Here is a 22,414-nt window from a genome sequence, read left to right on the forward strand (position 1 = left end):
GACAATAGCATACTGTTTTGAATGCTATACCTTCACAACATAGTTTGAATTCAGGAAGTGTCATCCCTGCAGCTTTGTTCTTTCTCAAGATAGATTTGGCGATTTGGGTTTTGTTTTTTTGTGTGTGTGGTTCCAGACAAATTTGAGGATTGTTTTTTTCCATTTCTGTGAAAAACGCTGCTGGAATTTCGACAGGGATTGTACTGAATCCATAAATCGTTTTGAGTATTGTGGATATTTTAACAATATTAATTTCTCAATCCATGGACACAAAATCTTTTCATTTATGTCTTCAATGTCTTTCATCAACATCTTATAGTTTCCAGATCTTTCATTTAGTTAAATTTACTCTGGTTTCCTTCTTTTTCATATTATTATGAAACAATCTTCTTAATTTACCTTTTCAATAGTTTGTTGCTGGTGTACAGAAATACTACTCTGTTTTGCACACTAATTTTATATCTGATAATTTTCCTGAAATTATTTTTAGTTCTAACAGTATTTTCAGTTCAGTTCAATCGCTCAGTCGTGTCCGACTCTTTGCGATCCCATGAATCGCAGCACAGTATTTTGTGTAAGCATAAAATCTTTAGGGTAGTCTACATACATTATGTCCTCTGCAAGCAAGGACAACTTTAATTTTTCCTTTCCAACTTGGATGCCTTTTATTTCTTTTCCTTGTCTAATTTCTCTGGTTAGGACTTCCATTCCCTTGTTTTTAATTTACATTTTTTAAATTTATTCTTGGCTACACTGGTCTTCATTGCCATGCACGGGCTTTCTCTAGTTGCAGGGAGTGGGGGCCACCCTCGAGTTGCGTCTCTGGGCTTCTCATTGTGGTGCCTTCTCTTGTCATGGAGCACAGCTCTAGAGCACGTCGGTTTCAGTAGTTGTGGGCCTAGTTGCCTGGTGGCATGCGGAATCTTCCTGGACCAAGAATCAAACCCATGTCCCCTGCATTGGTAGGCAGATTCTTTACCACTGGATCACCAGCGAAGTCCTTCCATTACCTTTTGAATAACAGTGATAATAGTGGACATCCTTGACTTGTTCCTGATCTTAGAGGAAAAGCTTTCAGCTTTTAACTATTGTGACGTTAGCTGTAGACTTGTCATCTACAGCCTTTACTATGTCAGTATATTCCATCTACATCTGAGTTTTTATCATGAAAGGATCTTGAATTTTGTCAAATGCTTTTTCTGCATCTATACTGAAATGATCATGATTTTTAATCCTTCATTTTGTTAATATGGTCTATCATATTTAATGAGTAGCATATGTTGAACCATCCTTACATCTCAGGAGTAAGTTCCACTTGATTATGATCCTTTTGGTCTACTACTGAATTCAGTTTGCTAATATTTTGTTGAGAATATGTCCATCTATCTTTATCAGGGATACTGACCTGTTCTTTTCTTTTCTTATAGTGCCCTTGTCTGGCTTTGGTATCAGGGTAATACTGATCTTGTACAATGAATTTGGAAGAAGTGCACTCTCCTCTGTTTTTTGGAAGAGTTTGAGAAGGATTGGTATTAATTCTTCTTAAAATGTTTGGCAGTATTCATCAGTGAAGCCAAAATCACTGCAGACTGTGACTGCAGCCATGGAATTAAGATGATTGCTCCTTGGAAGAAGAGCTATGACAAACCTAGACAGTATATTAAAAAGCACAGACAACACTTTGCCAACAAAGGTACGTCTAGTCAAAGCTATGGTTTTTCCTGTAGGCATGTACCAATATGAGAGTTGGGCCATAAGGAAGGCTAAGTGCCAAAGAATGAATTATTTCCTCTAGTGGTGTCAGGGGAGACTCTTCAGGGTCCTTTGGACAGCAAGGTGATCAAACCAGTCAACCCTAAAGGAAATCAACCCTGAACATTCACTGGAAGGACTGATGCTAAAGCTGAAGCTCCAATATTTTGGCCACCTGATGTGAAGGCCCAACTCACTGGAAAAGACCATGATTCTGGGAAAGATTGAGGGCAGGGGGAGAAGGTAGCAACAGAGGATGAGATGGTTGGATTGCATCATCAGCTCAATAGACATGAATCTGAGCAAACTCCGGGAGATGGTGAAGGAGAGAAGCCTGGTGTGTTGCAGTCCATGGGGTCACAAAGAGTCGAACACAACTGAGCAACTGAACAACAGTGAAGCCATCTGGTCCTGGACTTTTCTTTATTGAGAGGTTTTTATTTACTAATTTAATCTCTTTGTTAGTAACTGGTCTGTTTAGATTTTCCATTTCTTCATGAAATGGAGGTAGGTTGTATGTTTCTAGGAATTTATCCATTTCTTCTAGATTATCTCATTTGTTGGTGTATAACTGTTTATAGTAGTTTCTTATGATCTTTATCAGTTGTAATCAGTCTCCTCTTTCTGATTTTATTTGAGTCTTCTTTTTTTCTTAGTGTAGCTAAATGTTTGTGAATTTTGCTTTTTTAAAAAACCCATTCTTGGTTTCATTGATCTTTCCTATTGTCTTTCTAGTCTCTATTTCATTTATTTCTGCTTTGATCTTTGTTAATTCCTTCTGACTTTGAGCTTATTCTCTTTCTAGCTCCTTGAAGTACAAAGGTAGACTGAGATTTTTTTTTTTTGGTAACGTAGGTGTTTATCATTATAACCTTCCCTCTTAGAACTGCTTTTATTAAGCACCAAAGAATGAATGCTTTGCTTTGCTGTGTTTCCATTTTCATTTGTCTCAAGATATTTTTTTACTTTCCTTTTGATTTCATCTATGAACCATTATTTAGGAGCATGTTGTTCAATCTCCAATTTGTAAATATTTTCCTCTTCTACTTTAGTCCTTCTCCCTAACCCACTTCATATTTTTATCACCTCAGTTCCAACCACATCATCCTTCAAATGAAGCAGGCATTTTAAACCTCTATTTCAGCCTTAAATTATGGTTGAAAGCATTCCCCAAGGAAAGTATATTCCTGAGCAGCATCAGGAGCAAACACACATCTACTCCATCTTATATAGGCTTTCTCTTCCTCACTCCTGCTTATTTTCCCCCCGATTTATGCCTTTGTTATATCTTTGTCTTCTCCATGCATGCATCTTAACCTCTCAGAAATATCCAGTGGCAACTATGGGCATGATTAAGCCTTATTAATGACAGTACTGAAGAAAATGTGCACCTTTACGTTAAAGACAAAGCAGAATCCTCATTGCAAAACTAATGTCAGAAGAATAGATTTTCTATTTTCTATCAGGTCAACAGTTGAAGGACTCTTTTGTATCTTTTAAAGATATACGTATTTGAAGTATCACATATGTAGCTATAGATTAAATGGAATTGGCTTCCAAATTCTCAAGTAGGGAACAGAGTAGAAAGTATAGGTAAAAAAAAAAAAATAATAACTGGTCAATATATAATTGTTGAAACTGGTTGATGGGTACATGGTTTGTTTTTTAATATAGACATCTTTCAAAATAAAAAGTTAAAAAAATTAAAATTAAGGCCTTCAAAAAGAAGCAACTAAAGGAAAAAAGTTCTGCACATAAGCTCATTTATGTAGTATAATCAAAACATCTGGGTAGAATAGATAATGTGATCACCCTAATGAAAAAAAAAAAAAAAACTACTCCAGATTTATAAAAGATAAAATAAAGATATTCTAAAGAGATAAAAATATTCTAATAAATAAAAGAAAATAAATCTGCTTCTAGATTGAAAGGGCAGGAAAAGAAACTGAGGGAAAGGGTAAATAAAGGAAGTTATACTAAAGCTAAAGATCTTGTGTTCTTAGAAATGCATCTCATCTCACCTATCTATGAGATAAAAATAGCAGAGCTTCAGAAATACTGTGGCTTTGAATGAGACTGAATTCATACATTTAGCTCTTTTAAAACTCTATTCCTCACCAAAAATCACAGTAAAGAATGAAAAACAAAACAGAAGCTCAAAGACAAAGAGAACAAAAAAAGAAGACAGCAACTACATTTTTAAGTTTAGAGTGCAAAGAGGCAAATGATAACTGGCTTAGAAGGCCCAAGAAAACTAGAAAAGCAAAGAAAGCAATCCAATGTACATAACAGAATCCGCCAAAGACTCATGCATTGGCTGCACCAGTACCCCTAGAGTGATGGTGAAGTGGCACTGAGAATAGGAAGCTTGGATGGAAGTTCATTTATAAAGCAGTTAGTTGCCTGCCATACTCCACCAGAGCCAGGGCTCTGGCCCTTTCCCAACTCTGGCAGACAACGAGGTGAGTTTTAACAGAGGATCTCTGGACTAAGAGAGACAAGGCACAAATGAAAGGAGGAAAATAAACGAAAGCCCACTTCCACTGGACGAGGAAAGGGCAACCCACTCCAGTATTCTTATCTGGATCATGAACAGAGGAGTTTGGCAGGCTACAGTCCATAAGGCTGCAAAAAGTCGGACACGACTGAGCACACATACTATCTCCACACTGAATACTGAGACCTGTAACCCTCCTGTCTTACTCAGCAACCAGAATGTCAAAACCCAGGTCTAAGACTTCAATGGGAAGCCAAACGATTATTCTGATTCCCCTGTCCAAAATAAAAGACCTGAACTAGAGGGACCCCCATAAGACCACCCACCCAGAGAACTTTACAGTAAGGTACCTGAACCCAAAGCTCCCAATAAGCGTCAATCCCAATTTTAGTATGAGCAGAGGACCCAGAATCATCAGACTTGGAAGAAGAGCTACTAACATGAAAAACAGATCCAAACAAAAAGAAATAAAGTAACTTGAAGGAAAAAGGCAGATTGCAAGAAGAAGAAAATTTAAAAACAAAACACCTGTCTATAATATTTTTGGAGAAGTGAGAGAAAATAGTACATTCATGAAAGAAGAACAGTATAGTATTTTAAAAGGAATATTAGGAAACCAAAAAGAACTCCTGAAAGTTAGAAATATAATAAAAACAACTTAATAGAAGATTCAGGAGAGAAAAGAGAACTAAAGGATCATACAGTTATTATATTTAGTAGTTCAAGACAAGAAAAAAAATAGAAGACTATTTTTCAAGAATTGAAGTACACAAGCTTTCAAATTAAAAGAGCCCCTGAATGTCCAACACAATGAATAAAAATAAACTCACATCAAGGTACATCATCATGAAATTTCAAAACACTGAAAATAAAAAAATCTTAAAACCCTCTAGAGTGGGGGGAAACAAAATGTCAAAAGAGAACCAAAAATTAGAATGGTAATTAACTGCTCAGTGGCAACACTGGATGTTAGAAGAAAAAAAAAAAAGATTTATCTTCAAATTAGGTGGAAAATAAATTCCTACTAAAATCCTACACCCGGCCAAACTAAATGTAATGATAGAGCAGAGGTTTTCAGATACAAAAAGTCTCACAAAAGAATTATTTTACTTTCCTTAGGAAGCCCTTGCAGTAAGTAAGTAAAAAGAAGGGGAAAAAATCATAGCAAATGAAGAGATGAAATCCAGCAAATGGAAGGTTCAACATAACAGAAAGGCAAATGGACTCCCCAGCATGAAGGTGAAGGGAGATCACAAGCTGATAGCTATGTAATAAGTACAAAGTCAGGTATCAGAAAGTTCCAGAAAAGTGGTGCAGGGGGTGTGGAAAACTGTCTGGTAGTTCCTCAAAAAGTTAAAATTATCATATGATCCAATAATCCCACACCTTAAAGATATAGTCAAAAGATTCGAAAACAGGTATTCAAACAAATGCATGTACACCAATGTTCACAGCAGTACTATTCGTAACAGCCGAAAGGCGAGAACCCAAGTAAGTGCCCATCGACTAATGAACAGATAGGCAAGATACGATATACCCACACAGTGGAATATTATTCAGCCACAAAAAGAATGAAGTACTAATATCTGCTACACATTGGTAATCCTTGAAAACACTATGCTAAGATAAAGCCAGACACAAGAATTCACGTTGTATAATTCCATTTATATGAAATATCCAGAATAAGTAACTCCATAGAGACAGAAAGTAAACTGGTGGCTTCACGAGCTAAGGAGAGGCAAGAATGGAGTGTGACTGCTTCTTCAGTACAGGGTTTTCTTCTGGGGTAATGAAAAGGTTTTGGAATTAGAGCTGGTGAATGTACTAAATGCCACTAAACTGTGTACTTTCACATGGCTAAGTTAATGTTAAGTGAATTTTACCTCAAATTTTTTTTTAAAAAGAAAGCTCCTGGATTGCTCCAAGAGAACAAAACTGATCAAACACTTGCTCTGTTTTAAACATATTAAAAATGAGGGTTTAATAACTGAGGCAGAGTCTGAGAATGAATTAGCATTAACACACAGAAAATGAACCAATAAAAATTAGAGTCTCTAAGAAAAGTGATCATTTTAGTCATGCACGGTGTTGACAAAATTGTGGTGATTCAAATGTGATAATCTAAGCAGAATCATGACATAATGATATGGAGGGCGGGGACAGAAAGTGTCCGAGAGGGAAAGGTGAAAGAGCTAGTTGCCAATCTTCAGGTGTTCAAATTAAATTTTAAAAATATCTAAGAGTGAAAAATTAAAAATTGCAGTATCAGCACTTCAAAACATTTAAATAATGTTTATTATTTAGAGCTATGAAAGTAAACACTGAAGGAAAGAAACAATTGTAAGAATTTAAATAAGTTGCCTCTGGGAGTGGGAAATGAAAAATGAGGTTAAAATTCCACAGAGAATTGCCATTTCTTGGTAATAAACCTAATAAAAGTAAAAGGAAGGAGACGGAATGTTATATATTTACACTGGTTATGAAAAACTAAGCTCACCTGAAGAAACTGTGTGAATTCTGTGTAGTTAAGGTGCTTCTTCCGATTATGCCCAAAATGTAGCCGGATAAATTCACAGTCCCAATTAAAAGGGATATGATGATGAATAGTAGTCTGTCCAAAAATTTCTTTGACATTTTCTTGAAAAGGAAAATAAAAATAAATAAATTATATCTGGAATAAGTAGTTTAGTCCACTGCAATGTTCCTACAGAAAGAAATTAAGAGAAATTTTAAAAGTCAATATTATCTGCTTCTATTAAGATTAGCTGCAAAATTTTTTGTGCCCAGAAACCCATGCACAGGAACACAATTGATACAAAATATAATTTTACAGTTAAGATTGTGTACCATTACATATAAGGCCATGAGATTCTTAATTTCTCTTGATTTAATTTTAATTAGTTAGTGATTTATATCTTGCACTATAAATGGCTGCTACTTTGCATTCCAGTATAAAATCAATAGTGTTTTCCCGGTTCCTCAAGGAGTCGAATTAAGCCCTTTATCAGAAGCATGAATACCTAAATTACGGTATAATGCAATATTTGTCATACTAAGTATGGCTTGATTGAGGCTTGATTATTACATTCACACTAGCCTGAATATATCTATTGAAGATAGGTATAAGAAATACTACCCAAAGCATATCATTAGCTCAGCAGCAAGCACCTTATTAAAAGCTTCTGATATTGTCAAAAATATGGTCTTGACACAAAGCTTCAAAATCCCCGTAAAAACCATGATTATTAGTCTCAGCTATTAAAATATTTTAAGATAAGTGAAATTAGTGATTCACTTTTAAATAAAGAAGGACTAAACACAGTATACTAACTTTTAGATAGGAACCAGTCACACCATGTAATATACAACCAAAACCCTCTGACAGCTTGTCTTCATGCACTGACAATGGCATTCACTTTCTTACAGAGTTCTACACTTACTAGAAAAGTCAATTCACAAATGACTGGTACTTTAACAAGCATAGACTGGATAGACTAATTTAGAAGCTCATGCCAAAAAAAAAAAAAAAAATCATTAACAAAGTTAAGAAAGCAGGAAGCCTCTTTTACTGATGTCTTAAGAACAAAATTATTTTCAAATTTAAGCCAATTATATTAGTGAAAGGGTTTTACTATCTATAGCTATCAATTATATTAAGAATTAGTAAATACAAGCTTAATGTTTTATAATCTCCAACTACGCTATTTTATCTAATTTCTGAAAATTCTCTAAACAGATATAAATCTCACATTGTAAATGGTTTAATGGATTCCCTTTAGCTTTAACATACTTTTTCTTGATAAAAGCATTGCTATGGTGGGGAAGTAGGGGAAGTGTAAGAATCCTGAACTGGAAATCCTACCAGTTTGGACTCAACACGACAGCTCTGAATAGGTCACAGCGATCGGTCAGTTGGAAGGCGGCATTGGATGTCACTGGGGAGATGGGATTCTCATCTTTTCTTTCAAATGGAATGTAGCATCTATTTCTGGCCTAAATAGCAACAGTATTTCAGAGTTTTCAAATCATGTCAATTATTTTCATCTTCCATAAACACAAATCAAAGATGTGAGCTTCAGTTTCTGAAAGCAAAGAATTAATGCACTAGCAAGTTATGGGATTCTAAGCAACACAGAGGATTACCCTCAACTCTATGTGAGACTTCAACAAGTTGTCAAATATATTAAAGTTTACAAAATTATTAAAATAACAAGGATGGCAGAAAACTCTTTTGAGCTAAAAATATTAAGGCAGTTTAGCAAAGATTTTTTTTTTTAGGATTCTCCTACCTGCTTCTCTTTCCAAATTAATTGGTTTTCTTATTTTAAGTATTAAACTAAGGGAATAGGAAGAAATTGATGGAAAACATATTAGGATAACTTAATTACATTAAGAGAAATTATTAAAAGGAATAAGTTATTTTATAACCTTTATTTAAAGGTCACAACTCTCAAAACTCAAGTGCTTGATAAGAAATATACTTACTGCTACCTAAGTAAGTTTTATACAATAGCAGAATAAAACTGAATTCCCTTTGTATGACTGGAAAATACCAGAATCTCATGTGAAACTATATCAAATAAAACCAGACTCAAAATCTTTCAAACTTATGAAAATTTAATGAACCATAAAAATTTCTTTTTCTATCACAAAAAGGACATTTATAAACCAAAATTACAGTGTGTAATTTACATTCAGAAAAAAATAGCACTATAATAAAAACTTTTAACTAAAATCCTATTTAGTAAACTTCTTAGCAACCTTTAAATAAGATCTTACAGTACCTTTGAAACAATTAAGCTGATGGCTTAAATTACTCATATTAATTTCTCCAAATATAGAAGTGTCATTTTCCATGAATATTTGTTTAAACATTTCCCACTTTTCCCAAAATGGTCAGTTGACAGTTTTGTACATGGTTTTATTATGACCATTATTATGTGCTATGGTTTATTAACTATGCCCAGACACTTTTAATTATTTTAGCCATGTCACAGGTTGCAAACTTTCAAACCTACTCTGGCATCTCTTGATGTATGCCACTTCCTTTCTGTTATTATTTCCACTGCTGCTGCTGCTGCTAAGTCGCTTCAGTCGTGTCTGACTCTGTGCGACCCCATGGACTACAGCCTACCAGGCTTCTCCGTCCATGGGATTCTCCAGGCAAGAGTACTGGAGTGGGGTGCCATTTCCTTCTCCACTGTTTCCACTACCAACTCCCTAAGGCTAAATCAGGAAGCTTAGAGAAATAATTAGTACAACTACTGTTTTAAAGTCAAATTCATAATTACCACTTTACTTTTACCAGGATATGCTTATCAAAAAAAAAAAAAGTTATACAAAAGCTCCAGAACTGGAGAGCTTAATACTGAGGCAATAGCCCAAAGCACTAATGACCTCCTCTTATGCAGTTTTATCAGGCTCTGTATGACATGAAAGGGGGCACCAATAATCTCAAAAACACCCAATGTATCCAACTGAAACTACATAGTAAGTTTCTCCCCAGAGAGAATCCCGTCTTTCCAGTGGCAAACAAAGGTCTTTAGCTCTCTAAGCAGTGCTATTTCAGTGGCCACAGTTCTGGCTTGGATGAAAGCGATAAGAGAGTCACAACTTATTGGCAACAGGATCATGATCGAGTGTTTTATATCAGGTTGGCATTGCTAAGGGAAATAGGAATCCATTTGTTTTCTGACATACAGAAAACAAAAGACCACTTTTTCACTTCCTGCGGAGCATGGGCTTATAAAAGAGATGGTTTATAATTCCTTTGAAATGGGAAACAGGGTCAGATATAAAAGTAGCCTATCATGTTCTCTTTGCTTAAAGGAGAGGAGCACAATGATTTGTCAGGAGGGCAGGTAAATGGTGACAACTGTGATTAAGCAAAAATGTTCACAGACCTATAACATTAGTCAATTTAGCTGTATCAGTCACTTATGATGATTGGACTAAATGAAATACACTGAAGCATATATATTAGGTAAATATGTCTTAACAGAGGTTTTAATTTCCCCAGCAGCCCACACTGCGTCTCCCCATCTTATCCACCCTCATCCCTCCCCTGGTCCTTATGGGAGCTTCCTACTGGTCTTGTTCACCTTTCTGCAGTACAAAATTACCTCTGACCGGGGCTGGCACTCTTCTCCAAGACTGCCACCATGCCTGTTCCATGAATGAGCCTGGAAGGAGCTGCTGTACCAACGGTGTGGCCAGAGAACTCCTCCTGTAGGTATACAAGCCATCAGCCCTGTGACACAGCCCACCTACCATCAGCCCAACGACATCCTGATTCCAAGGATTCCAGCCCAGCAGGAACCACTGCTTCCAGCTTATAGGCTTGAGAGCAAACATTTTTATTGTCAGAGGGGAAAAAAGAGAGTCCTCAACAGCTGAGTTTCACCTGCACAGTTCTTAAAGTGAAGTCAGAGAGGCTTTTAAAAGGACTCCCACCATGAACAATGAATATCCTTGTGTATAACTGAACAAAAACAATGGCAAGACTTGTGGAAGAGTTTCTCAGAGAAGGAAAACTTGAGGGGAAAGAAGAGGAACAACTAAGAGACTGAAAAAGAAAACAAAGGAAAACAAACAACAACAATAAAAAGATCAACAACAGGAGCTTGTAGAAGTCCCAGCCAACACAGCATGTCAAGCCAGACTTCTAAGTCCTACTTCAGGTGGCTTGTTAATTTCTGGGGTGACCTTCTCTGTTTTACTGAGGGAGAAGTATTTCTATTAACCCTTTTACCTACCTCCAAAAGGGACTACTGTACAATCAGTCCACACAGTAGTCCTGCTGCCAAATATATGTAAAGGTCCATTTCTCAGGAAAAATGAGTTTACATTTAAAGAGCATCTATTACTATAGAAGGTAGATGCTTCAACAATCTATCACCAACTGGCATAAAAACAAGTGATACCATGTCCTTTTTTTACCTCAAACTCTAAGCTACTCTAGCAGTCTGGAGTACTAATGTGACCTTCTCTGTAATATCTGAGTCTCAAAAATTCTTACTGATTTAATTTGAACACCCAAGTGAAGCTCTCATTCTTACCAAGTGAAACTAGGTATTTATTACCATTAGGATTTCATATTATACCATGTCTATAGCTTTGTTCCCACTGACAGAGGATACGACATTTTTCATATCTAGACTTCCATCTCCTAAACCTTTTAACCATAGCAGCAGTCATGCCTGAAACACTCCAATCTGATTATTATGCCCTTTATGGAAAAAGAGTATTTTAGAGGCACAAATGGAACACGTATTTATTTGCTATACATATTGGTGGTCAAACAGCATAAAATTAAAAGGAAACCCTACTTCTTGAGAGTTCTACAGTCAGGGGATGAAGATATGCCCCTGGAAAAGTTTCCTTGTAACAGTTCCCATTCCTAGGCAAACACTTTTAGAACACAATATTGATGAGATTTTTAATAGGAAATTTAGAATACATAACATGTTTTATATTCATTTATTAGTTAATAGGTAAGAGTATTGTTGGGTTTTTTAGAATCCTTGTTAAAGCAATAGTTTTGTTTTTTTTTTTAACTTAGGACAAAGGTATGGCAACTATTGACAACACAGTGTAGAAGCGCTGGTTATCTTGGTTACCTCAATCCAATGCTATCGAGCAAACACCCAGTACGCTAGTGGATGACAGTGACAGCAAGGCAAGTTTACACTATATCTAGCACACACCAGTCATGCAATGGCCCGTAGAAGGCTCATGCCACCAGGCAGAAACAGATATACAAGCCATTAAGTAATCATCCACAGCATGCATTAGAGGTTTCACTGAAAGAACACCAAAGAAACAACTAATGATGTTATTCATTCTTTTAAAAACTTCAGAACCCTCTCCTGAGCTTGTGCATCCTGAAATGGATTATCAACATCTTGATCTAAGTCCTCTCCCCTACAGCAAAGGCATCTTTAAAAAAAACACTTGTCCAGCATTCAAGTAAATGTTTTTCAGTACTGCTATATATATAAATACTTGCAAAGATGTATACAATTTAAGTACACAATTTGATGTGTATAAAAGCCATATCTAAAAAAACAAAAGCATAGATGAGAACAATATATATAGATGTACACATAAATCATCAGAGTCCATGAGATAGAGATAATACTGATGGCATAATAGTTTTTCCCTATTCCATTATATTTTGCATCCAATATTCTCTCCTGGCTTTCTCTCCTGATGTGCACAAGAAAAAACTATACTTTAAATAAGCTCCAAACTAGAAAACATAAGTCCATCAGGTGAAAAGGACTGAGTTAGAATGGATCTAAATTTTCTTTCTACCTAAACATACATTTGTAAAGATATAAGCATAATTCTCTTTATTAAGTGAGTGTAAACATGAAAACTGACCTTTATCACAGATCCAAAATTCTATTAAAATTAACTCCAGGTTAATTATTTCCTTATGCTGAAATTCTGTAGTTGAATACAGCCTGAAATGAGTGGGCCTTAGAAATCTTGTTAAATGGCATTTGTAACAGTTTCAGTGCTTTCTTCTCTCCTTCCTTATGATTATTTTCATTATAGTTAAGAAGGTTTGTCTAAAAATGAATCCTCAACATTAGGGAAGAGAATGGTCTAGGTCCCCAGGATTTAGGTGAACACCATCAAGAGAACCATCCAGTTGGCCAGGGATCACAGGAACAACATCAAAAGGGAGTTCAAATTCATCTTATTCTGTAAGAATTTTCCCAACTCTAATATGGAGCAGTAGACTGAAGGATCTGGAGGAATTACATGTTCTGTTTACACCAGGTGCTATAAAAACTAAGACTGATACATTTTGCTTTTAATTCTATTTGCATTTTCTTGAAGTCTTAACTCATAAATCAGTATGAGGGGAAAAACAAAAGATCTATAAAATGCTAAAGCTGGAGTCTAATAACTATAAGCTTTCATTTGCATGAAATAATATGGTGTGTATAAACCATTCAGCTACTTCCTACACATTTTAATCCACTAATCAACAATGGCATGAGTCTCTACTGTTAGTCTGTTGAATAAACTGACTTGACTGACTTATTTTTTTAAAATAGAAATTGGAAAAGGCAATCAAAGAATCATAATACCAAGGTAAAAGGGACAAAGTAAGTTAGAATTTGGCTTTGGGAAATCTAATTTTTAAGCAAGAACACAGTATAGAAGTATGGGCATACTGTCACTAATACAGCTATTTGTATCAAGTGATTTCCCAAGCATCTGTGCACCATATTTAGAAGTAAGGCATACGAACATGTGTGATAACTATTGAAAATAAAAAATGCAGCATTCTTAGAAGTACAAAGTTAATGCTGAATGATGAAATGATAAAGCCTTTATGTTTTAAACTATAAAATTTAGGCTTTTCTGAGGAAAGTCAACATTCTTTAGGAGGCAGAAAAGGCCAGGGCTTGCTCCAAAGAGAGAATGCCAAGATAAACGCAAAAACCTAAACAGCTCTGCGTAGGTATTTATCTGGGAAAATGTTCTTACACAGAAGACGACTGGGTCAGTGGGCAGAAGAAATCAATTAATGCCATGCTAGAACATATGCCCACGAAGGTGACAGCAAAAGCTAGACTAGCCCTTTCCAATGCCTGTACTTTCTCACCGTTCTCACCACAGCAGTGATACTTTTCCCTTTGGGTTTAACAAGAGGATGTTTGTCTTCTAACAAACACTACAGTGAATAAGTATTTAGCACCGTGGCTCAGGGGAAGCCAGATTTTCAGGAGTCTCTCTACCACAAACTGATGCCAATTCACACTGTACACCGCTAAACGGGCTCAAGTTCAGTTTTACAAGATGAAAAAGTTCTGGAGATGTGTTTCATGACAATGTGAATATACTCAACACTACCGAACTGTACGCTCACAAATGGTTAAGATGCTAAGGTTAGTGTTAGGTACTGTTTACCACAATGAAAAAAAATTCAAATATTAAAAAAAAAAAAGGGAGGAGTGCTCTAGGTCCTTCAAAACACTACTTTTTAATTGAAAAGCCTATTGCAGGAAAAATTAGCTGATACTTTGACTAAGCACATACTAATTCCTGGAAGTAAGCCTCTTTTAAAAAACGAATATATAGCTATATATAGAAACCCTAGTTTGTACACTTTTGAGACATCCACAGTGTGCTCAGTGATGTGCCTACCAAATGATTTAAATGGATTTCTACACCCCATTCAGAAGGCAACTTTAATATTCTAGCCTTCTTTTCTAAAATCAAAAATTTTAAATGGGGCTTCAGAGAATGCTAACTATTCCTGCCTTAACTCCTTCCTTCAGTTCCATTCTTGGGCGTTAAAATGACACTGAAGCAATTTTCCAAAGAGGCTCCAGAGAAGCTCTGAATTCTCTACCCTGAAACCCCTTAAAGAACGAGATGATTACTCCATGTTGTTCAGTCTGTTTCATAAAAAATCTATCCCAGGCTGGCCCAGAACAAGGTAATTTTATACCACCAACTTTAGGAATGTGAAAGTGTCAGAGAGGCAATGAGTTGAAGCAACAACATTCCTACCTTCCTCAATTTTTTTTGGCAATAGTTCAATGCTTTAAAGAAAATAAAACCATTTTAATTTTATCTACATAAATTCTTTTAGGAAATTAAAACTTCATTTTCTGACTAGCTCTTAAATAAGCAGCAATCTGTATGCAGTTACTAAATTTAGCAATTAAAGATTGAACCAGCCTCACTAACTTCACTTAACTATATAATCTTTTTTTTTTCTTACCAAATGTCACCTCTCCATTTCCACTCTTGTCAAACAATTGGAAAGCCACTATGAACATGGAATCTGGAGCACATAATACAGATTCAAATGCCAAAAACTCTTGATAGGAGATCAACCTAGAATAAAATATAAAATATCATCAGCTGGTAACCTACCTTTGCAGTATGAACTATAGCTCAGGGCAACCAAATAACTGATGAAGGGAAGTTTCTCTGTAGTGGTATTCCAGATAATAAAGAAAGAAGGAATGATAGAATATTGGTTGGTGGTGGTGTAGTTGCTAAGCCGTGTCCAGCTCTTGTGACTCCATGGACTGCAGCCCACCAGGCTCCTCTGTCCATAGACTTTTTCAGGTAAGCATACTGGAGTGGGTTGCCATTTCCCTCTCCAGGGAATCTTGCTGACTCAGGGACTGAACCTGCGTCTCCTGCACTGGCAGCTGGATTCTTTACCACTGAACCACCAGGGAAGCCCATGATAGAATATTACCCTTTTGTAAACTCTTAACACATTAATGGATCTAAATAATAATCAACAGTCCCTAAATATCACAGAAAGAAAGAGACTGGATGAAAACTAACTGAAACTGAATCTGACCAAGTCTCTAATAGATCAGAGTTTCTAAACCTCTGCACTCAACAGTGACATTTGAAGCTGAATAACTCTGCTGTGGGGGCCTCCTATGCATTGTATCATGTTGAGCAACATCACTGACCTCTACTCACTAGACGCCAACAATACCTAGCACATTGAGAACCAATGTTTTAGATGTAATCAACAATTTGCAGAAAAAATATAAAGGACAAAGAAAAATGTTAAATTAAACATTACGACAGAAACACAATCAGCAAAAATGTAGATTGTGGGAAATTAGAAGTAAACATTTTGGAGTTGGAAAAAAAACTGTTTTAAAGAAGATATGGAAGAGAACCTAATTAAAGACCTAAAAGATACAGCAATTAATTACAAAGATACAGATCTTATTTGGATTCTGATTAAAACAAAGTAAAAAAAATTTTTTTTAGTTTATAAGAAAATCAGGAAATGAAAACACTGATATAACACAAATGCTTGATAATACTGAGACATCAACATTTTTGAGGTTTGTTTTTGGTAATTTTTCTTATCTCTTAGAAATATACATTGAGATATTTACAGATGAAATTTGTCACCTGGAATTTGCTTCAAAATAATCTAGGGGATAGAGGAATAGGTGGAGATATAAGTAAAACAAACTTAGTAATTATCTTCACAATTATTAAAAGTAGGTGTATTTAAAAAAAAGGTGTAGTCACACTTAATTAAAGTGAACTGGGGTGATTACATGCATCAGTGCAGTTCATCCTTGGTTAAAAAAAAAAGTCTTAAAAAAGAATTAATACTCTAGGTGGATAATTTTGACAGAGTTTTGCTTCACTTTTACATATATATATTATATATGTATGTGCGCTTGTGCATTGCGTTGTGAAATCTACTTTTTAGATCAAAAGAGTTTGTAGACCACTGTAGTTTAACTATGCTGGCAAATAAAAGCACAAATTAACCTAAAAAAAAAGTGGGTGATGAATATATTGAATTTATTACACTACTTTTTGTTTTATATATTTGAAATGTCACTAATAAAAACTTTAAAGGAAAGTTCAAAACAAAAAGGAAAACCAAAGCTTATTCATCCTATAATACTAACGGCTGTGAAACTAGCCAGTGGCCAAAACTACACTGAACTAGCCTTCAATGATTTTTTTTCTAATTTATTTTTTTATTGAAGGACCTGCTTTACAGAATTTTGCTGTTTTCATTCAAACCTCAACATGAATCAGCCATAGGTATACATATATCCCCTCCCTGTTGAACCTCCCTCCCATCTCCTGCCCCATCCCATCCCTCTAGATTGATACAGAGCCCCTGTTTGAGTTTCCTGAGCCATACAGCAAATTCCCATTGGCTATCTATTTTACATATGGTCATGTAAGTTTCCATGAAACTCTTTCCATACATCTCACCCTCTCCTCCCCTCTCCCATGTCCTTAAGTCTATTCTCTATGTCTGTTTCTCCATTGCTGCCCTGTAAATATATTCTTCAGTACCATTTTTCTAGATTGTGTATATATATGTTAGAATACGATATTTACCTTTCTCTTTCTGACTCTTTTCACTCTGTATAATAGGTTCTAGGTTCATCTACCTCATCAGAACTGACTCAAATGCATTCTTTTTTATGGCTCAATAATATTCCATTGTGTATATATACAACTTCTTTATCCATTCATCCGTCAGTGGACATCTAGGTTGCTTCCATGTTCTAGCTTTGTAAATAGTGCTGCAATAAACAATGGGAAACACGTGTCTTTTTCAATTTTGTTTTCCTGAGGGTATAATGCCTAGGAGTGGGATTGCTGGGTCATATGGTGGTTTTATTCCTAGTTTTTTTAAGGAATCTCCATACCGTCTTTCATAGTGGCTGTCTCAATTTACATTCCCACCAACAGTGCAAGAGCATTCTCTTTTCTCCACACCTTCTCCAGCATTTATTGTTTGTAGACTTTTTGATGATGGCCGTTCTGACCAGCCTGAGGTGATATCTCATTGTAGTTTTGATTTGCATTTCTCTAATAATGAGCAATGTTTGAACATCTTTTCATGTGTTTGTTACCCATCTGTACATCTTCTTTGGAGAAATGTCTGTTTAAGTCTTTCCCCCACCTTTTGACTGGGAAAATGACTATACTACCAAATGCAATCTACAGATTCAACTCAATCCCTATCAAACTACCAATGGCATTTTCCACAGACCTAGAACAAAAAAGTTCACAATTCATATGGAAACACAAAAGACCCTGAATAGCCACAGCAGTCCTGAGAAAGAAGAATGGAGCTGGAGGAATCAACCTTCCTGACTTCAGATTATACTACAAAGTTACAGTCATCAAGACAGTATGGTACTGGCACAAAAACAGAAATATAGACCAATGGAACAAGATAGAAAATGGGTACCTTATTTTTGACAAAGGAGGCAACAATATACTATGGGGCAAAGACAGCCTCTTTAATAAATGGTGCTGGGAAAACTGGACAATTACATGTAAAAGAACGAAATTAGAACACTTCCTAACACCATACACAAAGATATACTCAAAATGGATTAAAGACCTAAATGTAAGACCAGAAACTATAAAATTCTTAGAGGAAAATATAGGCAGAACACTTGACATAAATCTAAGCAAGAGCCTCTATGACCCACCTCCTAGAGTAATGGAAATAAAAGTAAACAAGTGGGACCTGATTAAACCTAAAAGCTTTTGCACAGCAAAGGAAACTATAAGCAAGGTGAAAAAACAATCCTCAGCATGGGAGAAAATAATAGCAATGAAACAACTAACAAAGGATTAATTTCCAAAATATATAAGCAGTTCATACAACTCAATGCCAGAAAAACAAACAACCGAATCAAAAAGTGGGAAAGAGCCTTCAATGATTTTATGGAGCATTTGGGCTTCCCTTGCAGCTCAGCAGTAAAAAAAAAAAAAAAAAAATCCGCCTGCTAATGTAGGTTCAATTCCTCGGTCAGGAAGACCCCTGGAGAAGGAAATGGCAAGCCACTGAAGTAATTCTGCCTGGGAAATCCCATGGACAGAGGACCCTGGTGGGCTACAGTCCTTGGGATTGCAAAAAGTCAACTAAGCACACACACCCACATGCACAATCTTTACATGGCTCATTTCAAATATCATTTCCTCAAGAGAATCATCTTAAAAGTCCCCAGATGACTTCACATCCTTACAGCATTTGTTCTGTGCCCCTCACAAAATTCCTGTTAAAGTAATTATGTAACTCATTATTTCAAATCTAATTCCCTGTCAGAAAGTAGGCTTGTCAGAGCACAGGCTTGATTCAGGGCAGGAACTCAAATATTCTTGAAGAAACTCAATTTAGGATATATGACTTTTTAGAGACATGTTTTCCAACACATTTTTAAGAAAATGACTACATTTCACATTTCATTTTATGCCCACTCATCTAAGTCACATTACACATTCAAAGTTACATTTTTATTACTTAAAACATTTTGAAGTATGTTTAAATTACACAAATTACATTATATCCAAAAGCAATGCTGCTGCTATTTACTTGCTAAGTTATGTCCAACTCTTTTGCGACCACGTGGACTGTAGCCTGCCAGGCTCCCCTGTCCATGGGACACTCTAGGCAAGAATACAGGAGCGGGTTGCCACTTTCTCCTCCAGGGGATCTTCCCAACACAGGGATCGAATCTCAGTCTCCTGCTTGACAGGCAGATTCCTGACCCCTGAACCACCTGGGAAGCCCAATATACTCTATGCCTTTGCCCTTTATTGAGGGAAAAGAATGGCTCTGTCGCGGTAGTATTCAGGGCACTGGAGACTATGCCCTCACTGTGCTCATGCTAAAGAATCCTGGGAGGAACAAGCCAATTAAAAACTGTTTATCAAGCCACATGTCATATAACACAGCATATGCATTACTAAAAAATATAGTAAAACTCTATAAAGTATGATTATCAGTACACAAATTTTCAGGTAGTAAAAACAGTGGTATCATCCTGACTATATCCACACACTCCTACAAAGCAATGAGCAATTTGTGGTTCTAAGTTCTGAACAAAACTCAAGATCAATGAGAATGTATAACACAAATACAATAGTGATCTAGGGAACCAGTTAGAATAGGTTGTCACTTTCTATATTATGAAATTTAGAAACATTTGAAATTTTTATATTTATAATGAAGAATTAGCACTATTTCTTCTGCTCATAACATTAACTTTTAAAATAAAAATGAAAAGTCACTAGGCTGATTATAGGGGGAAGAACAACGCATAGCATCTTGATTTTTTCAAAACACGCCAAGTCTCAGCAAATAGACATAAAAATACAATTACCCTGAAATATAGAATATTAGATTTTAAACATATTTCATGTTCAGTAGTAAAACTTTCTGTATTTATGAGAAGAGGTCAAAGGTTTTTTCCTTAACTAGCAAAGGTCATAAATGGTTGGCTGGCAAACCAATCATTTGCTTTTTAGGAGTCACGCTGGTATCACTTACACGTGGAATCTAAAGTATGTCACAAATGAACACATCAACAAAACAGAAAGACTCACAGACACAGAGAACAGACTTGGGGTTGCCAAAGGAGAGGTGGGGCGGGAAAGGGATGAAGTGGAAGTCTGGGGTTGGTAGAGGCAAACTATTACATTTAGAATGGACAAATGACAAGGACCTCATGTATAGCACAGGAACTATATTCTGTGATAAACCATAAAGGAAAAGAAAACTGAAAAAAAGAATGCATACATGTATATAAGTGAGTCATTCTGCTGTATGGCAGAGATTGGCACAACATTGGAAACCAACCACATTTCAATTTTATAAAAAAAAGTTCTATATTAACCTAAATGGAAAAAGAATTTGAAAAAGGATACATATATATGCATAAGTGAATCACTTTGCTATACACTTGAAACTGACACAACACTGTTGATCAATTATATACTTCAATGTAAAATACAAGTTAAAAAATAAAAGTTAAATTAATAAAACAAAAAAGCACAGGGAGAAAAAATATACACACATTCTATGAACTTTATTAAATATCTACATTTTTATCTACTAGTATATTCAGAAAGGCAAATCATATATTTATGCAATTTAGAGTCAGAAGGACCCTTAGAAAATTCAAAGAACTGATTTGTACAAATACATTCAGCAACTCAGTGAGCCACGGTGAAGACTCAACTCCTACCTTCAATCAATCCAGTGTACACCATCCTGTCCCCCAACCCCAAATTTAAAGTTATAGCTGAAAAATACAAAAGGTATCCGCTATCTCTAGCAAGTAGAATATTATTATAAGAAGGCATTTGGGGGATACTGAGCCAAACCTTAATACTCAGTTACCTTTGTTATACAGGGTGATTTATTTGAAGAAAGTCAATAAAGAAACACAAAAGCATCAGCAAACTCAAAATAAGTCACTTCGTACTATGCAGCCTTAAAAAGGAATGAAATTCTGATACATGCTACAACATGAATGAATCTTTAAAACACCATGCAAAGTGAAATAAGCCAAATGGAAGCAGAAAAATATTATTTCACTGATATGAAGTACTTAGAACAAATTCATAAAGACAGAAAATAGAATAGTGGTTACCTGGAACTGGGTACTGGGAGAGAATGGGGACTTGTTTAATGACTGTGGACTTTCAGTATGGGAAAATGAAAAAGTTCTGAAGCTGAATACTGGTGAAGAAATGAATGTGAATGTGCTTCAGTCCAGTTTAGTCACTCAGTCATGTCTGACTTTTGTGACTACATGGACTGCAGCATGCCAGGCTTCCCTGTCCATCCCCAACTCCCGGAGCTTACTCAAATTTATGTCCATTGAGACGTTGATGGATCGTCTCATCCTCTGTCGTGCCCTTTACCTCCCACCTTCAACCTTTCCCAGCATCAGGGTCTTCTCAAATGAGTCAGCTCTTCACATCAGGTGGCCAAAGTACTGGAGTTTCTGCTTCAACATCAGTCCCTCCAATGAATATTCAGGACTCATTTCCTTTAGGATGGACTGGTTGGATCTCCTTGCAATCCAAGGGACTCTACCAGTCTTCAACACCACAGTTCAAAAGCATCAATTCTTTGGCGCTCAGCTTTCTTTGTAGTCCAACTCTCACATCCATACATGACTACTGGAAAAACGATAGCTTTACTAGATGGACGTTTATTGACAAAGTAACGTTTCTGCTTTTTAATATGTTGTCTAGGTTGGTCATAGCTTTTCTTCCAAGGAGCAAGTTTCTTTTAATTTCATGGCTGCAATCACCATTTGCAGTGATTTTGGAACTGCAAAAAAAAATACAGTCTCTCACTGTTTCCATCGTTTCCTCATCTATTTGCCATGAAGTGATGGGAGCAGATGCCATGATCTTTGTTTTCTGAATGTTGAACTTTAAGCCAACTTTTTCACTCTCCTCTTTCACTTTCATCAAGAGGCTCTTTAGTTCTTCTTTACTTTCTGCCATAGGGTGGTGTCATCTGCATATCTGAGGTTATGGATATTTCTCTCAGAAATCTTGATTCCTGCTTGTGCTTCATCCAGCCTGGCGTTTCTCATGATGTACTCTACATATAAGTTAAATAAGCAGGGTGACTATATACAGCCTTGACGTACTCCTTTCCCGATTTGGAACCAATCTGTTGTCCCATGTCCAGTTCTAACTGTTGCTTCCTGACCTGCATACAGATTTCTCAAGAGGCAGGTCAGGTGGTCTGGTATTTCCATCCCTTGAAGAATTTTCCAAGATGTTCATGATCCACATAGTCAAAGGCTTTGGCATAGTCAATAAGCAGAAGTAGATGTTTTTCTGGAACTCTCTTGC

General features: G+C 36.0%; 1 protein-coding gene across 3 annotated transcripts in view; it reads right to left on the reverse strand.

The window, feature by feature from the left end:
- Window positions 1-22,414, reverse strand: part of SLC25A12 (solute carrier family 25 member 12) — a 98,504-nt gene that overhangs the window by 46,974 nt on the left and 29,116 nt on the right. For 2 of the 3 annotated variants that reach the window (XM_086358073.1, XM_086358065.1), the window contains exons 4-5: window positions 15,000-15,115; window positions 6,747-6,886 (exon numbers count right to left, since the gene is read on the reverse strand). In XM_086358073.1, coding sequence (XP_086214199.1) covers window positions 6,747-6,886; window positions 15,000-15,115 — 256 coding nt within the window. Of the gene's footprint in view, window positions 1-6,746; window positions 6,887-10,371; window positions 10,476-14,999; window positions 15,116-22,414 lie in introns of all 3 variants that reach the window. The other variant, XM_086358081.1, reaches the window with a different exon arrangement.

The sequence above is a fragment of the Bos grunniens genome, chromosome 2 (assembly GCF_055505025.1).
Source record: "Bos grunniens cultivar Pamir isolate PY7600 chromosome 2, Bosgru_T2T1.0, whole genome shotgun sequence".
NCBI lineage: Eukaryota > Metazoa > Chordata > Mammalia > Artiodactyla > Bovidae > Bos > Bos grunniens.